The sequence below is a fragment of the Propithecus coquereli genome, unplaced genomic scaffold (genome assembly GCF_000956105.1).
Source record: "Propithecus coquereli isolate 6110/MARCELLA unplaced genomic scaffold, Pcoq_1.0 Scaffold794, whole genome shotgun sequence".
Lineage (NCBI taxonomy): Eukaryota > Metazoa > Chordata > Mammalia > Primates > Indriidae > Propithecus > Propithecus coquereli.
In genome coordinates, this window is record NW_012154107.1 from 284,020 (window position 1) to 306,035 (window position 22,016).

General features: G+C 58.4%; 1 protein-coding gene across 1 annotated transcript; it reads left to right on the plus strand.

Moving 5' to 3' along the window:
• Window positions 1–2,469: 2,469 nt before the first annotated feature.
• On the plus strand, window positions 2,470–7,879 carry ENPP7 (ectonucleotide pyrophosphatase/phosphodiesterase 7). Its single transcript, XM_012663078.1, has 5 exons — window positions 2,470–2,745; window positions 4,170–4,315; window positions 5,351–5,977; window positions 6,541–6,760; window positions 7,289–7,879. Exons 1-5 carry the CDS (start codon window positions 2,493–2,495, stop codon window positions 7,393–7,395), a joined length of 1,353 nt encoding a protein of 450 aa, XP_012518532.1. The 5' UTR covers window positions 2,470–2,492; the 3' UTR covers window positions 7,396–7,879.
• Window positions 7,880–22,016: the final 14,137 nt, after the last annotated feature.

A 22,016-nucleotide genomic window follows, 5' to 3' on the forward strand; every position in this document is an offset into this window, starting at 1 on the left:
ACATGACTGCTGCTCCGCCCCACTGGCCAGGGCCTGTCATAGGGCCGGCCGCGCTGAGGGGAGCCCAGGAAACGCTGGGAAACAGAGTCTCCCCTTGGCCTCCATCCTCTCACAGAGGACGGCAAGAACAGGTGTGGGCGCAGCCAGCCGTCCCTGCCACAGCACGAAACCAGACTCCTCTGCCCCCTCCTCTCTGGCTCCGTCCATCCCGCGGGTCTCGTGCCCATCTCAGACCCTCAGAGGCTTCCGGGCTCTCCCCCGCACCGTGTAAGTGAAGGCCGATGTCCACTCCCAAAGCAGCCTGCAGTCCCCTGTGCACTCGTCACAGTGTGTGCTTCCCACACACAGGTGGCATCGCATCCATGGGAGGTCTGTGCCCTGAGCTCCCCAGGGAAGGAGCCACACCCCCGTGGGGGCCCCACGTGCCCTGTGCCCAGCCCCGCAGAGCAGGCACCCTACCCGGCGGTCGCAGGGATCCTGTGGTCACCCGAGGATTTCAGCCTTTAGTGACAGGAGCCTCCGGGAGGGGCTGCTGGGCACGGAGCCCTCCCAGAGAGCGTGGCCCAGTGGGACTGGGAGGGAGGGCACGAGACTCTGCCCCCGGGGTCCCTGGGTCACGAAACTGGCTTTGCCTCAGGGGAGGCTGCTGCTGGCCTCTGTGATGCCGTTTGGTGCAGAGGCAATCGCTCCAGCACCGTGAGCTGCAGCCAAGCGGAGCCATAAGGAAGACGGGACCACCGAGGGCAGGTTTGTGGCCCGAGGAGATTTACATTGTGACACAACACGGATCACTTCCTGCCGTCCCCCAGCACGCAGCGGAGCAGCGAGTCCTTTCAGCAAAACCTCCAGAATGCACCTCAAATCCGTCCTCATCTCTCGTCCCTACGGCCACCACCCTGGTCCTGGCCACCAGCATTTCTCGCTCAGACACGGGCGGTCACCTCTCCGTGGAGCGCGGTGTCCACCCTTCCTCCTTCTGATCCAGCCTCCACCTGAAAACGGAGAGCTCCTTTTCTCAACATGCGGTCAGTTTATGATACGCCTTCGCTAAAACCCTCCCACGGCTCAGCGTAAGAATGCCAGGCCCTCGCCACAGCTCCCAGCCCAGGTCCCGGCCCTGCCGCCCCGCCCCCTGCCCCGGCTCACAGCCCCCAGAATTGCTCCCCTCCCCAGCATCCTCTCAGCAAGGCCCCGCCCACCACCCACGGCAACCCCACCCTGCCGGTAACCTCTCCAGCGTGTCTCCTGCTTTGCTTTCTTTGGGAAACTCTAGTCTTTTTTTTTACTTGTATAGTTTTTTTTTTTGGAGACCGGGTCTCACTCTGTCACCCAGCCTGGAGTGCAGTGGCGTCATCGTAGCTCACTGCAGCTTTGAAACCCCGGGCTCAGGCGATCCTCCTGCCTCAGCCTCCCAAGTAGCTGGGACTGGAGGCGTACACCACACCTGGCTACTTTTTCTATTTTACTAGAGACAGGGTCTTGCCCTTGCTCAGGCTGGTCTCGAACTCCTGACCCCAAGCAATCCTCCTGCCTTGGCCTCCCAGAGTGCTAGGATTACAGGTGTCAGCCCACTTGTTTACTCATTTTGTGTCTCCCCAGCCAAAATAAAGGACATCAGGAACATTGTCTCATTGACGTCTACATCCCAGAGCCTAGAACCGAGCCTGGTACATAGAATGTGCTTACTAGGGACTGAGTGGGAGAGAAAGATGGAGACCGAGGCACCGAGCGTGAGGGAGAGGGGGAGGGAGAACTGTGCATTGAATCAGTGCCCCCCCCCCGCCACGTGCCCAGGTAACAAGGGAATCTCCCTCTTCCACCGCTTTGTTGGAGGTCCGTGAGGCAAGGACACCACGACCCGGTGCTCTCTCTGAGTGCCACGCGCCCTGAGAAGGAAGGCGCCACAGGGCGCTGCTCTGGGGCTATCGGGTTCCCGCTCTGTTCACCCCATCCCAGGGGCCCCTTAACACAGGCAGAACAGGGAAGAGGCACCCAGCCTGGGGTTCCCCACAGACAAGGCCATTCTTGGGCTGAGCTGCTGTTGCCCGGGCTGGGTCCTGGCTCTGGGACGCCCACCCCACAGGCCCTGGACCAGACACCCCCAAAGGCCTGCGGGGGGACCACCCAGCTCACCCCCACGCGAGGCCCCTAGGGTCAGAGTGAGCTGGGGCAGGTGGAAGGGGCTCCTTTCTGTGCTTGGAGCCCTGGGTCACCACCCTCCTTCTGGGAGGATACCAGAGGATAGAGGGAGGGGAGGTCCGTGGAGCCCCCAGGCCTCGGCTGGCAATGAAGGCGGCTGCACAAGTTCACACCCGTCCCCGAACGTGCAGGCCAGGACCCGAGGGTGTTGGCACCCACGCCACAGCGGGAGCCCTCCTCCCCGGCATGACGTTTCCAAAGATGCACGGATAAGATCAGCCCAGGTGACCCTGGGACTTTGCTCTCCCCCGCATGAGCCGGCCCCGTGCACCTGTTTGTCCACAGAGCCTGTCATGGGGCGCTCAGCTGTCCTGCTCGCTGTGACTCTGGCCACCCTCCTGGCCATCGGCGCCGCAGCGCCCGTGCACAGGCAGGGCTCCCGACACAAGCTGCTCCTTGTGTCCTTCGACGGCTTCCGCTGGAACTACGACCAGGACGTGGACACCCCCCACCTGGACGCCATGGCTCAAGACGGGGTGAAAGCTCGCTATATGACGCCTGCCTTCATCACCTTGACCAGCCCCTGCCACTTCACCCTGGTCACCGGTGAGGCCCAGGGCCTGCCCAGCGCCCAGCGGGATAAAGGGGGGAGGCCCTTGCTCCAAGGAGGGGCCCCTCACTGGGAGGCAGGGCTCAGCCCCACCGCTGGTGACAACAGATGGAGGGCAAGTGACAACACCCAGGAGGGGTCATGGCCAGGCCTTCTGGTTCCAGGTGGTGACAGTAGCACCACCCGCCCCTCAGCCCTTCCCATCCCCCCGCCCACCGCAGCTGCCCGGCCGTAGGCAGTACCGACAGGAGTTTTAAAAGGCCAAGCAGCACAAAAGGGTGGTGGGGAGCAAGAAGCAACCCCCCACCCTCCCCAGGGGCACCCGGTTTCTGTGCATCCTTCGAAGACACGAGGTCAGGGGCCTGGGGCTGCGCAACCAAGGCTCGCCAACTGGGCAGTGAAAGCAGAACGCCATGCCATGCTCTGGGCGCCAGAAGCCCAAACCAAAGTGTCGCAGGGCCGTGCTCCCTCTGGAGGCTCCAGGGGAGGATCCTTCCTGCCTCGTCCGGCTTCTGGCACGTTCCTTGGCTCGTGGCAGCCTTGCTGGGACCTTTGCCACTGGGCCCCTTCTCCCCTGTGTGTGTCTCTGTGTCCAGGTTTCCTCTTCTCTCAAAGACACAGGCGTCGGGTTCGGGGCCACCCCACTCCCGCACGGCCTCCCCTCACCCCGACTAATCACACCTGCACAGGCTCTATTTCCAATAAGGCCGCATTCTGGGGTTCCAAATGGGCATGAATTTGGGGGACACTGTCCACTGCAGCACAAGCAGCTCATGCTGACACCAGCATTTCTGCAGCCACACCCCCCTCCCACGCAAACGGGGGCGCGCAGCCATCCCTGCCGCGCCGGACGGCTGTGCTTCCCACGTCACACACGAGGCTGGGAGGGCGCTGCTGGGAGGGCTTCTGCTCCTTCTTTCATACCTTTGGAACTTAGTACCAAGTGCACGGGTTTCCTACGCAAAAATAAATATTTTAAAAATAGCTCACGGAGCTCTACTTGGTGCATGTAAATCCCTGCCTAGGATTTCACTTCTTGCCCGGGCCATGATTTACTTAAGTAGTTTCCTCCCAGTGGCCACACGGGTCACCCCCAGTCTTTTGCTAAAGTAAACCAGGCTGTGGCCGAGACCCGTGCACGAGTCTCTGTGCCCATGTGCACGTTTCGCTGCAGGAGAAGCTCCGGAAGGTGGGGGTGTCGTTGCCAGGTCAAAGCACATGTGCCTGCTCACCGCGAACTTGACCGCGGACCTTGGCCGCCTCGGGCGGTGTGTGAGAACGTCCCCCCAGCCCCACCCCCGCCGCCCCCGCCAGCCTCTCCACCCAGAACACGGGGGCTCTGGCCTCGTGCAGCTGTGCCCCTCCGTCCCCGCATCCGCCCACAGCTGCGGCCCCAGCCCTGCGCCTCTCCCTCCCACAGGCAAATACGTCGAGAACCACGGGGTGGTCCACAACATGTACTACAACACCACCAGCAAGGTGAAGCTGCCCTACCACACCACGCTGGGCATCACGGGGTGGTGGGACAACGGCAGTGTGCCCATCTGGATCACAGCCCAGAGGCAGGTAATGCTGCCCCAGCTGCGCGGCGCCCGCGAGGGCAGGAGGACGGGGGACCCGGGCCCAGGCCGTGCCCACGTGAGATCACAGCAGGCTGGGGGAGGCAGTGTGGGTGCTGATGGGGACCCGGTCCTGGCCGGTGCTCCTTGGAGCCCTGGGACCGAGAGGGATTGCTGCGTCCTCCCAAACGGAGGGGGAACTGCACCCTTGGACCCTTCAGCACAGGGAAGACCACTGTGACTCAACAGGAAAGTATTTAACAATAAAACGGCCCTCGCGGGGCTGGACAGGAGGCCCAAATTCTAAAGGGCCAAAGATAAAATAAGAGGTGGGCTCTAGTGCTGAGCCCAGGAACCCACCCATTTGCCATGCTCTGGGGGCGTCCTGGCCCAGAGGTGAGGCTTCTAGTCAACATAGTCCAGTGGCAGTTTCCAAGGGGAACCCCAAATAAACATGGGCACCTACGCCCACCTTACAGCCAACGTATCCACCCACGTAGGAGTCCCCTCGTTCCAGAAGCGTCTACACACACTCTCAGGGCTGCACCCGCCACGCCCCACAGCAGACAGCGTAGAGAGCCTGGCGCCCCACGGAGCTCAACCCAGTGAAAGAACGGCCTGGGGGCGTGGGCGGGCGGGGGGGGACACGTGTGGACAGAGGCCTGGAAGGACAGATGGATTCTAAACAAGCACCAATGGATTTATGGACAGATGAGCAGGTGGAGGGGTGGAGGGGCAGGTGGATGGACAGACAGACTCACACCCGGACCAGAGGCCAGTGGCGAGGAGACACGGCACGTCCGGGGGAGTATTTATATCCGTTGTCTTGTTTAGTGCTTGAGTCCACTGGGCACCTGTTGTCTCCTCCATAAAATCAGTGTTGCCCTGGATAGCGTGAAATGAGAGAGGTTGCCGAAGATAAAAGCCTCATGCGCAGCCGGGAGGGGGCAGAAAGGGAGGGGGGGCAGACCAGGTGCTCACGGGCGCGGGCTGGGGGCGCCAGCCGAGCAGGCGCGGCCCTCACGCTGTCTCGTCCTGGCAGGGCCTAAAGACCGGCTCCTTCTTCTACCCCGGGGGCAACGTCACCTACCAAGGGGTGGCGGTGACGCTGAGCCGGAAGGAAGGCATCCTGCACAACTACAAAAACGAGACGGAGTGGAGGGCGAACATCGACACGGTGATGCAGTGGCTCACGGAGGACGACCTGGACCTGGTCACACTCTACTTCGGGGAGCCAGACTCCACGGGCCACAGGTACGGCCCCGAGTCCCAGCAGAGGAAGCAGGCGGTGGAGCAGGTGGACAGGACCGTGGGCTACCTCCGCGAGAGCATCGAGCGCAACCGCCTCTCGAGCGTCCTCAACTTGATAGTCACGTCCGACCACGGCATGACGACCGTCAACAAGGAAGCCGGTGACCTGGTCGAGTTCCACAAGTTCCCCAACTTCACCTTCCAGGACATCCAGTTTGAGCTCCTGGACTACGGGCCAAATGGCATGCTGGTCCCCAAAGCAGGGATGCTGGAGAAGGTGTACGGCGCCCTCGAGGACGCCCACCCCAGACTCCACGTCTACAAGAAGGAGTCGTTCCCCGCGTCCTTCCACTACGCCAACAACCCCAGGGTCACGCCCCTGCTGATGTACAGCGACCCCGGCTACGTCATCCACGGGGTGAGTCGCCTGCCGGACGCACGGCTTACAGGGGGCTCCTTCCCTTTCTGTAAAAGGCATCCCCACTCCTAGCCAGGCCCCAATTTAAAGGGACACAGCTGTCACTGTATGACAGGAGTGTGAGCTTAGGGCTAGGTGTGGGACGCCTGGACAGGAGGGTGACAGGGCAGAGGCGGGCCAGCGTGGGGAGCCTGCTCGCCCCTCGGCTAGAACCCAGGGTGCTGGGCGGGAAGCGAAGTCCAGACTGGGGAGGGAGACCCAGAGTGACCTCTTAGCGCGTCCCACACAGGACGAAGGCAGGCACAGCCTCGGGCTGTCTGCCAAGTCCCCACTTGCTTGGGGTCTCCATTTACTTCTGAAGACCCCTCTTTGGGGCGACTGACCTCTGGGGCTAAGAGTTCAGAGAAAGTGAGTCTCAGAACCCCTCCTGTCCCACACTGGAATCCTCCACACGGTCCCTGCCCAGGTGGGCACTGCCGCAGGGGTGGTGGCGGAGACGGCGGGTAGGCGGGAGGGCTGGTTGCTCCCAGCAAGGACCCTGGACCCTGCCCCCTCCCCGGCAGAGAATTAATGTCCAGTTCAACAATGGGGAGCACGGCTTCGACAACGGAGACATGGACATGAAGACCATCTTCCGGGCCGTGGGCCCCAGCTTCAAGGCGGGCCTGGAGGTGGAGCCCTTCGAGAGCGTCCACGTGTACGAGCTCATGTGCCACCTGCTGGGCATCGTGCCCGAGGACAACGATGGGCACCTCAGCACCCTGCTGCCCATGCTGCGCTCAGGTGAGGGCTTTCCCTGTGTGCACGCGTGTGCATGCGTGTGTGCCTGCATGCCTGTGACTGGCCTCCCCTTCCTCTTTCCCTGGCTTCTGGGAGCAACCAAATCCCTCCTGCCAGGGCGGGCAGGCTGAGCACCGCCTGCTTGACGTGCAGGTGCATAGAAGTGAGGGTCTGTCCCGGGCGGGCTGCCCTGCAAAGCCACCTGCTGGCTCCCAGATGGACATACCCTGCTGTCCACCACGACCACCCAGCGGTCTCCTTCCCGGAGTCTTCCTCTTCCAGCCTCCCACGCACAACCCATCCCCATCCTGACCCATCTAGGGGGCAAAGGTCACCCGGGGCCTCGCTGAAGAGGGGTAGACCTACTGGGCAGGGCTGTGAGGGGTCATGGTGGACAAGGACAGCAGGACCAAGGTGTGGTGAGAGAAGTCGGGGGCTCGTGGGGGCGGCCAGGGATTACCTGGTCTGCCGTGGAGGTGCTGGGTGACATGCTGCCCTTCGCTGCCTCATGGGTTTTCCGGCTTTCCTTAGAGCCTGCTCCCCCGCCCAGCGGAGCATCTACTCTCCTGCCCAGCGGCCAGCCCCCCTTGGTGATGGGACTGCTGGGGACTGTGATTCTTCTGGCCAAGGTCGCATAATGCCTCACTGCTCAAGCTCAGAGCCCCAGAAGGCTCTGGGGAGGGTGGCGCCATGCTCCCTGTTCCTCCACGCTGACACGCCTGTTGCCCACCTCGGCAGCCAGAGCAGGGCTGCCAGCCCCACCCGGCCAGGGGCTCCAACTGGACTGGCTGCCAGCGAGAAATCGGAACCTCGAAGCAGACCCCTTCCAGCCTCTCTGCTTTAGTCTTGGAGGGGTCTTTCCAAAGCAGACAGCCAACGGCAATCTCATCCTCCCCCGCAGAAGTCAGAACCCTCCTCAGCCTCTCGCGGGTCCCATGGCCTCCCCCGCTCCCTGCCACGGTCTCTGTGTTCCACCAGGGACAACTCAGAAGCTGTCACCTGGGGTGTGTAGGGGACCAGCTGCCGGGGCTGTGCTCCTGGAGGGCTGTCCCACAGACAGTCCTGCCTTGTTTTTCCGGTCTGTGCAGTCACAGCCCTCTGGCCAAAGCAGAAGAAAGTCACTCATTCTTTCTGAGAATACATAATGAGCCAGCTCGGTGTCAGACTCTGGTCTGGGTGCGGGGACGCACAGCACGCAAGACGGTCCTGGCCCTGCACTCTGAAGTTGGTCATTGAGGGGCTGGAGCAGGCAGGAACTACAAAGTGACCGAATGAATACACAGGATGCTCAGACAGTGATGAAGGCAGGCAAAAGACGAGACCCTGGACAGAGACCGGGCCGGGGCTGGAGCGGCCTCTCTGAGCAGGCGATGTGGGGTGGGGGCGGAGTGGCAAGAAGCGACACGCCACAATCAGGCTCAGGAGCACGAGATTCCAGGCCAGGCAAGAGCCAGTGCAAGGCCCCACAGGGGGGCTGGTTTCGCCGCGCTTCCCGAGGGGACAGAAGGCCAGAGTGCGTGGAGGGTAGGCGAGGACGGATAGAACGTGAGCTCCCACGGCACAGAGGCAGGAGCCCCCAGATGAGGTGACGCAGGATCTGACGTTGATGATTAAACGAGTGCTCTGACCACCGGCAGGACACAGAAATGGGAGCAGTTAGTGGTCAGTTAGGAGGTGGCTGCAGGGGCCCAGGTAGGACATGCCAGTGGCAGGGGCTGGGACGGTGCAAAGACCAATTTGGGATACCTCGAAGCGGCACAACGTCCAAGGTTCGGGGATAGAGTACGTGCGAGGGGTGAAGAAAACAGAAACAAAGGGTGGGTCTGAGGCTTGGGTCCTGGGAAACTTGGTGACGAGCAGAGTCACTTACTGAGATGTGACAATGTTGGGGACGGAAGGAGATCAGTCTCTGACGCCCACCAAGCGTCCGGGGGTGGGGGGGCAGTTGCTGGGCAACAGGTGGCGCAGGTGAGTCGGTTCCCGGGGGTGCAGGTGGGGCTGGCAATGTAAACTTGAGCCCTGTTGACATACGACGGCGTTGCAAGCTGTGGGACCAGGGAGAGCTCCTGGCCAGAGGATGTGCGTTGAGAAGAGGTGGGTGACCACCCCGCTCACTGAGGGGCGAGGCTGGCTCGATGGCGGAAGCCGGAGTTCGTCCTGTCACGGAGTCGAGAAAAGAACGTGCTTCGGGGAGGAACGCAGAGATCCGTGTGGCAGGGAGGGGCATTCATGGCCAAATGTCAGCGCTAGAAAGGACCCAAAAGACGCTGTTGCCCACCCCCTCATGCAGACGAGGACGCTGGATCCCAGAGACGTTAGCTGGCTAGTCCCAGGGTACCAAGGGTGACAGAGCTGTCTCCAAATGCTGGCCTTAAACCCCAGGTGCTGAGCACTTCTGGCTACAACACTAGCCTCTCCACGCTTGGAGCGAGTCTTCCAGCGCACGGTGGAGACGCAGTAAGATTTCCATGGCGCTAGCGTCCACGACCACCGCTCTCCATGTAAACCGTGGGGCGGACTCAGAAAATGTCACCGTTCAGGCTTCACACGCAAAGAAATGGAAGCATTGAACAGGGAAGACACGCAACTCTCCACGCACAGCCTCGGGTTCTCCCCCAGAGGGACGCCACGGTGGTGTGCCCACAAACCAGTGCTCCAGGCCAGAGAGCCCAGATCTGTAGCCTCCGCCCTCGGCTGGGGTGCAAATGCTCCCACCACCGCCCATTTCAAGCTACCGACATGAGGTCACCAAACGCAAAGCTGGGAGGAAACTGGCAGAACTGGCTTCGGCCGGCAGCATCTGCCGGCCTGAGCGCGTGGCCCAGGGCTGTGCTACAGCCCCACAGCTCAGACTGCAAACTTCGGTACCTGCCCCGAGTCAGCAGGAGCACCCGCGACAAACGCAGGGCTTTGCGGTGGCTCAACAAAGCCCTCCTACCCCCACAGAAGAGCAGGCAGACCAGGGAGGGTCCCTCTCTCCTGGGTTCTGTACGCTGCCCCGCCAGGCCTAGGAACGCTCCCACCCCACCCCTCCCGGCCCTGGCAGAAAGGTCTAGAGCCTCCACCACCGTTCCCCACCCCACGCCCACCCCTGCACCCACCTGTGTCCCCCAGGACCAGCTGAGGGTCGGGAACTCCCACAGGGACCCTGCCCAGCCGCCCATGGGACCGCCCCCTCCACTGCCCGCTCCACACCCGGTTTCCACGACCCCTCCTCTCCTCCCGCCTACACTGGCTTGCTCTCCCAGGCAGCCTCCAGCCCTGCCCCGGAGGCCCCGCGCCTGCTCTGGCCGTGACGCTACCGGGACACGGACCGACCTGCCTCTCCCGCTTTTCCCAGGCCACACGCCGCCCTGGGCCACTGTGCCCGCAGCGCCAGCCCCTGCTGGGCAGCTGTGGCGCTGGGGACAAGCCAGGGCGCGCGGGCCCCTCCCCCTTCTCCTCCCGCCCCAGCGGCGCTGCCGTCAGCGGCCACACGGGGACGCGCGCGAGCCCTGCGGACACGGGTCTGGCCGTGGGAGGGACGTGGCGGTGGCGGCCCCCAGGTCCCGGCCCGGCCTGGCCCGGCCCAGCACAGAGCACCCGCTGGAATGCAGGACGAGTCAATCACTGCCCAACGCACGGCGGCCAGGTCGCGACAGCCACCGTGGGGCGATGCTTGTCCCAAAGCCTGTGGTTTCCCGACGGTGCTTCCCTAGACGGTCAAAAACACGGGGACCATCACTCCCTGCTGGGGGTCCCTGGGGGAGCAGCCAGTCCCGGGGAGCCCGAGGGCGGGCGGGCTTCACGCCAGCAAGCAGGGGAAGGAATGCGGGGGCTCCGTCCGCCACAGGGAGCCAGCGTCTCCAAGCAGCGTGCTCTGCAGGAAATAACGAGAATCAGATGGCGGAAACTGCGAATACGGCCCCATCGAGCGGGCGTGGCCCGGCCAGCAGCAAAAGCGACGCTTTCCCACCTTTCTCCTGGACGCTTTGAACACCGAACCACTGCCAGGACTGTGCATCCAAACCGTTTTCGAGAGCCTGGGCTTTGGAGCCAGGCACACTCACGTTCCAGCCCCCTCCCCCACCCAGAGGCTGTGGCTTTGGGTGGAAGGGGTTAAGCTCCCCCAGCCTCAGTTTCCTCATCTGAAAAAGTGGGCAAGCAATGAGGAGAGGGCGGCCGCGCTGGATTAGAGGCTGAGGCTGCCCCAGGCAGGCACTCCCTGAACCCGGAGGACTAACGTCCTGCTTGGGGAGGTGCTGGGTCTGCCAAGTGAGCTCTTGAGACCAAACCCAGCTGTAGCAGACATGTCCTCTGAAGCATGCATTTGTCAGGATCTGCCTAGCCCCCGCCCAACGAAGCCCCCTCTGCCCTCCCTGGGTCTTTTGCCTCTGCCTGGGCCTTTTGCCTCTGCCTGGGCCTGGGCTCCCCCAGCCTGCAGGATCCACCCCGACCTTCCCCTCAGCCGCCTGACAGCCTGCCTGGGGCTGGAGTCCCACCTGCGCCTGAAAGGCCTGGTCTTTGGCTTGTGGCGCCCACACCCCAGCATCCAGTAGTTCTCCAGGGAGGACGGCCTTCGCCCCACTGCCTGCAGCCACACCCCGGGCCCCGCCAGCCTGCCCACTGCACCTGCTCTGACTCTGGCTGGGCCCCGCCCTCCCTGGACAGACCCAATTCCTGTCCTGTCCCACCTGGCTGGAGACCAGGCAGAGTCCACGTTCACGTCCCCAGAGCAGGAAGCACTCACAGGTGCCAGGGTAACCACCGCAACCCCCGTCCCCCAAAGAAACCAGCCTTACCCTGAGACCCACGATCCCACGTCGGTGCGCTCAGCCCCTGCGGTCTACCTTCTAGGGACTGGGCCAGCAGACACGGTGGTAACTGCTCTTGACTGGCTCGATCAAATTGAAAAAGAAAAGACAGAGAAAGAGAGAGGAGAAGAGAGAGGAAAATAATCTGTTCTGTCTCACATTAAACATGCCTTTACTCCAGATGTCTGGTGTCGTAAGGGCACCACCACGAGAGTCCCCGTGGCAGGCGGATGACCTATTGGATGAGCTTCCTATGTCAGGAACAGGGGGAACAATTGTCCTACCAGTGCAGCGGGGGGAGGGAGGGAATGTCACCCTGAGCAGCATGTCCCTGGTTCAAACCCACTGTGACGCTCACCAGCTCTGCAGCTCTGTGGCCCTGGGCAAGCTGCTACCTCTCTGGGCCTGTTTCCTCCTCTGTAAGATCAGAAAGGGTAGCAGGACCTGTCGCATAGGGTGGGCTCAGTGTTTACGTGAGTTAATACTAATATTTGCAAACTGCCCAGAACAGTGCCTGGTGCATGGGAGGCCTCAGAGATGGGGTGGTGGTTACTTTGTATCAAATAGCCAGAAAGTCACAAACACACCCCTTTTAAATGGCCTTGTTTCTCTAGCAGAGTTTCCTGGCTGATGAATCTCAGTCTTAGACACCTCTCTTTTCAGCGGGGACGGAGACACCAGGCTCAGAGCTCTGGTGAACAACAGTATCAGGATGGCCCATCACAGCAGTTTTATTTGCACAGTATTTGTTTTACAATCATCTTCAACCGGGGTTAGTGCTACTGATTTTTTTTTTTTTTTTTTGAGACAGAGTCTCACTCTCTTGCCTGGGGCGAGTGCCGTGGTGTCAGCCTAGCTCACAGCAACCTCAAACTCCTGGGCTCAAGCGATCCTACTGTCTCAGCCTCCCGAGTAGCTGGGACCACAGGCACACGCCACCATGCCCGGCTAATTTTTTCTACATATATTTTTAGCTGTCCAATTAATTTCTTTCCTTTTTTTTTGGTAGAGACGGGGTCTCGCTCTTGCTCAGGCTGGTCTCAAATTCCTGAGCTCAGAACGATCCGCCCGCCTCGGCCTCCCAGAGTGCTAGGATTACAGGGGTGAGCCACCGCGCCCGGCCTAGTGCTACTGATTTTGATTTACATCTGTTATTTGGGGATTTTTTTCCTTTTAAAGTTAACTTCAGGGAGTTGAGCCCAGTCTCTCTCCCCAACTGCAGGACCCTGTTGCAGTGGTCCCTACCCCTCTAGCGATGATCCTAAACAAAGTCTTTTTTAAATTAAATTAAATAACAAAACATGAGTTGATTTCAAGAAAAGTGTTGACTAAATAATAGTGCAGGTGGCTGGTGAGATGACAAAATACATGAAGGAGGCTGGCCAACAGCAAACCTGCTGGCGGTTGCTGGGGCTCCTGCCTGCCTCCACTTCCTACCAACCATGGTCAGCCCTGGAAGCTGCTAGAAGGCAGCATCTGGGCTCCTCGTGGCCAGTATCCAAACACTGCCCCCAGGCTGCCCTGCAGAAATGCACCGATTCCCAGGTGTGCTGCACCCTTCCTGGCTACCGGTTGGCTGAGTTCAGGACACTGCTAAACACTGACACTGCAATTTGCTGAACAAAGCTCATTTTACTATCAGCCCCACTGGAACAGATTCCGGAGAAAGACACAGCTAAAATAAAGTTACACACCGCCTTCTGGAGCAACTTGAAAATGACTGGGAACAAGTCACATTTATACATTGTCCACACACAAATCTCCATCAACCCAAAGGCTTCTCTGAATTTAGCCAGTCCAGGTACTGGCAGTAATGCATGAAACATCCGGGTGTTGATCCGGGTGGTCCTTGCACGGCAGGGTGTACCACTGGGACACAGAAAGCCTCTTTTGTGGGAGGGGGGGCCCCGCCCCTTCAGAGTTGGCTCTGCACGCTGTCACCAGGAGGCGGCGCTCGTCGGCTCCTCTACACCCCTTGAAGCCTTTCTCAAGCAGTTTCCAAGCAGTGAAAGGACTTCAGAAACTCCTGTTTCTCCAGCTTCTCCTCCTCCCTCTCCCACTCTGAAATAGCTTCAGCTCTGCTCAGATCCAGCCTGGGGTAATGGTCAAGTACTATTTAAGAGTTTGCTCACATCTTAGATGGAGCCCCAAATGGGCACTGGCAGTTCAGAGAAGGGAACTGGGACTTTCAGGACCAAGTTTTTGTGTATCCCTGAGGAGAGGGATCATGTAGCCCCGTGCTTAGCACAGGGACTGCCCTGGACCAGTGGTTCCCAAGTTTGAACTGCCTCAGAATCACCTTGCTACGTCACACGTGTGTGTGCACGCGCGCGCACACACACACACGCACACACGGGCTCTGAACTGGTGGGGCTGGGGCCAGCCTGAGAACCTGCATTTCTGACTAGTCCCAGGTGCCTCTGATGCCCTGGCCTGGGCACCACACTCTGGAATCCTCTTAGTTGATAAAGGTTATAAATAAACGGGTGCATGAACGAATGAAAACTAGCTAGCCCCACCTCCTCATGTTAAACGGGGCTGGCTCTGGGCGGAGGTGCGAGGGGAGCACAGGCACGTCCAAGTTCAATCTCAGTGGGCCTGGCCCGCCCTTTCCCGAGAGGTGCTACTTGCTGATGCAAATCAGCCGGTTCTTTCAGAGCCCCCTGACAGCTTCTTCCCTGTCCCCTGGAGACCAGCCCGTGTCAAACGCAGGGCTCCCTCCGGTTGACTCAATCTTTTCTCGTGTCCGGGCCCAACACCAACAGGAGCACCTGCCAGTGCGTGTGACCGGACCACTCTGCTTGCGGTGCCGTCCGGGGTCCCCTAAGGCCTGGGTTTCCCCGTCTTTAGAATGGGCGGGTTCGCATGCCATGAGTGGGGTCCTAAGAGCTGCCGCCGTCCTGCTGTTGCCACCTCCCAGTAAGCGCTTTGCGCGGGGACTCACTGGGAAGGAGACAGCAGGAATCCCTCTGCCCCCAGCCCCAGGCCTCCGGAGGACCCGAGTGCGGTCCCGGCCCCCCGGGCAGGCACCAGGGCCCCCGGCCTTGGGGTTGCGGCGGGGGGGTTTTCGGGGGAGGGACTACACGCAGGGGTGCGTGCCGGAGCAGCCCAGGTCTTCCGCAGGTTTCTTCGGGGCGAGCGGCCTCCCCTCCCCCACGCCCGCCGTCTCAGGTGCGCGGCGCCCCTCCCCAACTCCGCGGCCGCGGGAGCATCTGTTGCCATGGTTACCCGCCGCTCCACTCTGCCAGCAGCGCCGGGTTCCCGCGCCGCCGGCTGCCAGCGCCACCGCCACAGCCCGCCAAGCCGAGAGAGCCGGACGCAGTGGAACCGGGGACCGGGAAGCCCGCGCACGCCGCACACCGTGACCCGCTTGTTGCAGCGCGCCGCACGCTGTCACGCTCACATGCACGCTCGTACACGCCGCGCTCCCATCCCCCACACCACACCACACGCGCGCGCACCTGGCACATTTGCGCACACTCCACGCATGCTGCACACACCGCACGCACCCGCCACTTGTACACGGCACACCGCATCCCAGCCGTACAGCACACACACCGCACACGCCGCAGTACCGCACACGCCGCACCACACCCCCCACGCACACCCACTCGGGACCCCGACGCGGGAGGATGACAGTCGGAACAGGCCCTGGGGGCTGCTCTCCCTGGCACCGCCTGCAGCCTGGACGCACGCGGGTGGGCGCACGCGCAGCAGGCTTGGGCCGCCCCTCCCCTCGGTGACCGCCCCGCCCGCAGGTTCCTTCGCCCTCTGGGCCGGCCCCTGCACGGTCACCTCTGGGGCGCAGCGGGTTCTGGCCCGAACCCCGCGACGGGGCAGCCAGCGCAGCCGCCCGGGGCCCTCCTTCCCGCATCCAGCCCGAAGCGCCCGACACCCACACCCCCAGGGCCTGGAGCCACCGCCCCGGTCGGTCGGAGGGTGCTCACGTCTGGGTTCACGTTCTGGGGCCGCATTCCTGGAAAGGCCCGCTAGGGGCTGGGCCTCGGGACCCCACCCCACCCTGACCTTGGGGAAGCCTCCACCCCAACCCCAGTCCCGCTCAGAGGTCGCCCCTCTACCCCATGCCCCATGCGGCTGGAGGAGGGGAGAGGTGGGGAACCGCGGGGTGGGGAGGGACCCCAGCCCCTTTGGCAACTGCTGGTGCCAAGAGAGCGATCGGGAAGGCCCGAAGTCTCTTGCCTGGAGTCTCTTGTCCGGAGAACCTAGTCGGGTCCATTTTTTGGTTTTGTTTTTAGCGATAGATCACTGTGTGACTTTGGCTTCCATCTCTGAAGAAGTTCTAAAAGTGGAGCGATGCAGTCCGAAGAAAGCTGGCCCATTACCACGTACCGATTTATATGAGCGAGTTGTCTCGTAGTCTGGACCAACGAAAATGAAAACAGGATGGACGGGGGCTGAGCTCCATCTCAGATAACAGGTAACCTTCAGTGGCACGTGAACCATTTGAACAAATACAGTCCCACTTATTAAGAGACGGAGACTAACAAAGATTTGCCTTTTATATGTATAATAAACATATGCCACAGTGTTAATGTATTTATGCTGGTTTGATCAATTGATTAATTGTATTAATCACTCCATCCAGAATAAATTTTTTTAACACTGAGAGCCTTAGGATCGTGGGAGATAAAACATTTTAAATTTAAACTGTGGTTCATATATCGATATTTCTAGATATGGTCTAATTCTAAAGAATTTAGTTGGTGTGCATTTTTTAAGATGTGGGTTAATATTTTTTAGAAGTTTGAATAAATTATGTGCCTGTTCTTACAGAGATATATGCTTGGGTGATCAGTGAATTACTTTCAAACATAAAAATAATTTTTTTTTTCCCCCGACACAGAGTCTGGCTCTGTTGCCTGGGCTAGAGTGCCGTGGCATCAGCCTAGCTCACAGCAACCTCAAACTCCTGGGCTCAAGCCATCCTTCTGCCTCAGCCTCCCGAGTAGCTGGGACTATGGGCATGCGCCACCATGCCCGGCTAATTTTTTCTATATGTTTTTAATTGTCCGGCTAATTTCTTTCTATTTTTAGTAGAGACGGGGTCTCGCTCTTGCTCAGGCTGGTCTTGAACTCCTGATCTTGAGCGATCCTCCCGCCTCGGCCTCCCAGAGTGCTAGGATTACAGGCGTGAGCCACCACACCCAGCCCTCAAACATAAAAATATTTTTATTAAAATAAAGTTCTGGGGAGGAAATGAACTAGAACCCAGAGATGGAGGAGAAAAGAATCAACAAGAACTTGTACTTGCATTGGGTGTTAGTGGAGATCACGTTGCTACATTATTTACATTTTATATGTTTAAAAGAATTGCCCAGGGAAAACTGAAGGCAGATACATTTAGAGAAAGTTTGACTGCAAAGTGTGCAAAGGAGTCAGACTTCAGAAGGACTGGCTCACCAAATACAAAAATCCAACAAGTATGGAAAAGGGGAAAAATCACAAGAGAAACGAGGTTACCAAATTCACATTCAGCTGTCGCTGGTGGGCAGCAGCGACTTTCTCACATGATTATGCTAATCCTAGAGGCCAGGGCACAGGACGAAAAGAGCAAAGGTCACAGCTAAAATTCTTGCTATGGTACAGAGTCCAGGTCCACAGGAAGTTGTCGAGGTTTATTATTGTGGACTCTGGTTTTTGGTTTATCTCAGGGTACAAAGTGGTTTGCTGGTTTGGTTTGGTTTTGACTAAGGAATTGTGACTCACTCCATGAGGCTGGAAGCTGAATAAAACATCAGGTTTCACTTCTGTAGAGTGAGGAGCAGTTGCATTTTTTAAATGTCAAAATTTGCGATACACTGGAAATCACGTACTTTGCAACAATGTAAACTTATTGGTGAAAAAACTAGCTGTTAACCTTAAACGGTGCCAAATTACATCTAATTTTTCAAAATTCTTTTTAAGGGCTATGTGGGCAAAGAAGCTTGGAGGCCATGGACCGGGGCCAGCTCCCTGCGGGACAGATGAGGAAACTGAGGCTTAGAAGAGGAGAGCGGCTGGTGGACTGCTGCGCGAGTTGCTGAAAAGTAAGGGCGGCTATGCGAGGGGCCAGCCAGCAGGGAGAAGATGCTCCCCCATGTCATTAGGGAAATGCAAATCAATGCCACACTGAGAAGCCACTTCATGCCCGCTATCATTTAATTTAAAAAAAGAAAAAAGGAAAACAGCAAGCGTTGGTAAGGAGGTGGAGAGGTGGAAACCCTCAGATTGCTGGTGGGCGTGGAGAACGGTGCAGGGGCTGGGAAGACGGTTTGGCGGTTCCTCGATCAGTCACAGATGGAATCACCCCGGCCGCCAGCTCCTCTCCAGGGCACATACCCAACAGCATGGAAAGCAGGAGCTCAAACAAAAACCTGCACACAAATGACAATAGCTGCATTACTCACAGTCGCCAAAAGGTGGAAACAACTCAGATGTCCGCAGACAGACGCATGGATAAATAAACACGGTAGGTTCACACGGTGGAATATCACTCAGCCGTGATGAGCACTGCAGCTCTGGCACCTGCTGCAACAGGAGAAACCTTGAAAAGCACCCTCCTAAGTGACAGAATCCGGGCACGAAAGGCCACATAATGTATGGTTCTATTTCTGTGAAATGTCCAGAATAGATAAATCCAGAAAGACCGAGAGCAGGTTCGTGGTCGCCGGGGCTGGGGCAGGGGGATGGGAAGGGGCTGCTTAATGGGTGTGGGGTTTTCCTGGCATAGTAAACATGTCTGGGGCTGGACGGCGGTGATGGCTGCACGACACTGTGAATGTACTAAATGCCCTTGAATTGTACACTTTAAAATGGTAAATTTTATGTGTATTTTACCATAGCTAAAAAAACCAAAAACAGATTCTGGGGGCCACCAAAACAAAAAGAGGGGAAGCTGGACAGTGGCCGTGTGTCAGGTCACAACCTCAGGCGGGGTTTGCTCAGTGGCTTCCCACAGAGCTGTCCCTGTCCTCTGGTCGGTTGATGGAACTGCTGGAAGGAGGGGCTGGGTAAGGGGAGCGGAAGCCACCTGGGCCCGTCCCCACTGGGAGGGGTCCGCCACCTCCCACCAGACCCCACAGGAGCAGAAGTGCAGGGGAGGTGGACGGGGACACCCCAGGGAGCCCCCGCAAACTCCTCTCTCAGGCTTCTCGGTGCCAGGCTGTGGGGCTCTGGGGCTCGACTCCTGGTGGCTCTCCGTGGAACGTGACACTTCTCGGTCATGAGATTCGAGCAGTTAGGGATTGCTCGTGTTTCTTCCCAAGCAGAGCACACCTTAACGGATACCTCCCACCCTCTCCCTTTTTAGAAAACATGCAGGTCGAATATATTTCCAATGTCTGGGATTAATTAGGGAAGTGATTCTTTTAATCGCCAGCTTCCTGGGAGAAACAAATCGCAAGAACCAACCTTTCTAACAAAAACCCGCAGAGAAACCGTCCACAAGTCCAGTGCCAGAGATGAAAACTTTGGCTAAACCAACAGCCTAGGGGCAGCTGCCATGTAATTTGTAGCCGTGTAGCCCTGTGATGGGAGGACCGCGTGTCTGCGCAGGGCGGGCCAGTCCTGCGAGGCCGCACCTGCAGGGGAGCCCACCCCGACAGGCTGCAGCTGGCAAGCGGTCATCCAGTTCTTAACTGGCTTATGAAAGCAGTAGTGTTTTAGGCAGGGTGCGGTGGCTCACGCCTGTAATCCTAGCACTTTGGGAGGCCGTGGCAGGAGGGTTCCTTGAGACAGGAGTTCGAGACCAGCCTGAGCAACATAGTGAGACCCTGTCTCTACCAAAAAATTAAAAAATTAGCAGGGCATGGTGGCACATGCCTGTAGCCCCAGTTACTTGGGAGGCTGAGGCAGGAGGATTGCCTGATCCCAGGAGTTTGAGGTGCAGTGAGCTATGATCATGCCACTGTACTCTAGACCAGGAGACAGAGCAAGACCCTATCCAAAAAAAAAAAAATTAAGATGGTAAATTTTATGTTATGTGTATTTTACCACAGCTAATAAAAACCAAAACCCTGCTTAAACTCTGCACTGCGTAGCCGACACATTACCCCTGGGAGCCAAACCTACCCACTGGCCAGTTGGGGGTTGGCACAGTCCTCTGAGGGTAGCCACTTGTCTCACTCCCCATTGTTACCCCAGCACCCAGAGCAGGACAAATGTCACTTGCTGTTTTGGTTTTCCAGTGCAGTGTATATAATGTACACACGCCACAGAAGAATCGTGTACCCAGACCGCGGTACGAGCCTGCGCACACACCCACACTCTCTGCACTGCGCGCTCACACACAGGAAGTGATTGGTAGGAGGAGGGTGTGCCCAGGGCGCTTAATACCATCTGCTTGGCCACACCAGGAAGCCCAGATGTTCAGGTTGCAACCTGCAGTGATCTCAGAGTTCGAATACTTCCGTGGGGTTGTGTCATAACATGTCACAGTGGAATGAGAGAGAGGATGTCAAGGGAATTACAGAAGGACGGGAGGAACAACCAGGTCACCCCCAAGTGGCCGCGGGGAAAGGCTTCCACGGTCTCGAGTCTCAATTGCAAAGCCACCTGGAAGCAGAGGGCGAGGCCTCGCTAAGCAGGAAAAAGAACAAGCAAGATGCCCAGATAAAACGTTTCAAAGATCTTCAGCCTAAAAACAAAGCCTGAATGTACGAGAGACCTGGTCAGCCTGGCCCGGAACACGGACATCGAATGCTCTGGAGAAAGGGAGAATGTTAGTAAGAGGAGCTCCCCGTCCTGCCCTGGGAGCCCCGTCACCAGCCGCCCTCTCTTTCGTCCTCAGAAGGCCCCAACATCTCGTAAATAACCTCCAGAGCCAACAAGCACAGGGAAGAACCGAGACACGGGGTCAGCAAATGCGTCTCGCCCCAATAACCGGACCTTCGTGTCTGTCATGAACGCTCCTGGCCCACCGCCCTCCCCGGTCCCCCTCCTCAACCAAGACGCCCCTCAAATCCAGACATAGCCTCACCTTGAACGTGGCCGGCACCGAGGCCCCTTCTCCTGCCCTCAGCCTGGCGAGACCCTGACAAAGGTGACCGCGCCACCGTGCCACCGCTGCTGTGCATGACTGCGCCCTGGGAGCTTCTGGGAGTAGGTGACGTTTCCTCGTGGGGGCACGCAGCTTCCAACTCACGCCAGCTCCCGTCACTCCGGGCGTCTCGGAGCTCTTGGTTAGGAGGGGTCTGAGGCCTGAGCCGGCTGGGAGGGAAAGCGCGCGGAGCTAATCAGTGAAGCCGGCTGTCGGAACGCGGAGAAGTGGCGGCACCTGCCTTTCCGGGTTCACGAGGGGACTTGCGAACGTTCGTGGAAAAATGGAATTAAAAGATAAAAATAGGAAATATAAACTTTACTTCTCAACATAAGCTTCATCACGGTCAAGACACGTTCGTGAGGGACGACACCAGACTTGGTCCCTCCCTGAAGAGCGGAGAGTCCTGGGACTTAGCCACGTCAAGGCAGTCTTCTCTACACTTTTACCTTTACAGATATTTTTAAGATTAGGAAACCAAAGAAGTCAGAAGGAGCCGAATCAGACTGCAGGGTGGACGCCTAATGATTTGCCGTTGACGCTCTCTCAGCAGCGCCCTGTTTGCGGAGGGGAGTGAGCAGGAGAAAGTCAACGAGCAAATGCCTCGAGCATCCCCCAAAACCGTTGCCGTGACCTTTGCTTTCCACCCGTGCACTTGTGCTCTGCCTGGGCACGTCCAGCTCTTGGTGGCCCCTGCTTTGTGCTATGTCTTCAGGGTGGCCCTGGGAAGCCACGTCCCATCTCCTGCTTCAGTCCTTTGAAGAAACACCTCAGGTCTTGGTCCAACTTGTTTAAAATTTCCATTGAAAGCTCTGCTGGTGTCTGCAGCTGAGGCGGGTACCGCGGTTTTGGCGCCCGTGGAGTGGAAAGTTTGCTCACCTGTGATTTCTCAGTCAGAACTGTGTAGACTGCACCGGTTGAGATGTCTGTGGGGTTGGCTGCTGTTCGTGCTGGTAATCCACAGTCCTCTTCCATCAGGGCATGGACAGGACTAATTTTTTTCTTCAAAAATTGATGTGGATGGTCTGCCGCTGTGGGCTTCATCTTCAACATCATCTCCTCCTTTCTTAAAACGATTACTCTTTGTAAATTGCTGCTTGCTGTGGGGCGTTGTCTCCCTAAACTCTTCACAAAGCACCAATGATTTCACCATAAATTCGATGTTGGTTCTTGCTTCAATGTTAGCGGAATTCACGTCGCGCCGAGAGGGGCTCTGTTCAAACGGATGTCGTACCCTTCTTAGCGCCTCAAGCTAGATCCTGCTCAGACATGTTACAAGTTAGTACACATTCATTTTGGTGCAAAAAAAATTTGAAATCCATGCATAGTTTTTTCACAATATGCATTTTCCATGACCTTTTTTAAGACCCCTCATATTTTCTTCTAAAGCATTTGCTAAAATTAAATTTAAACTTCTTATTTCGGTTAT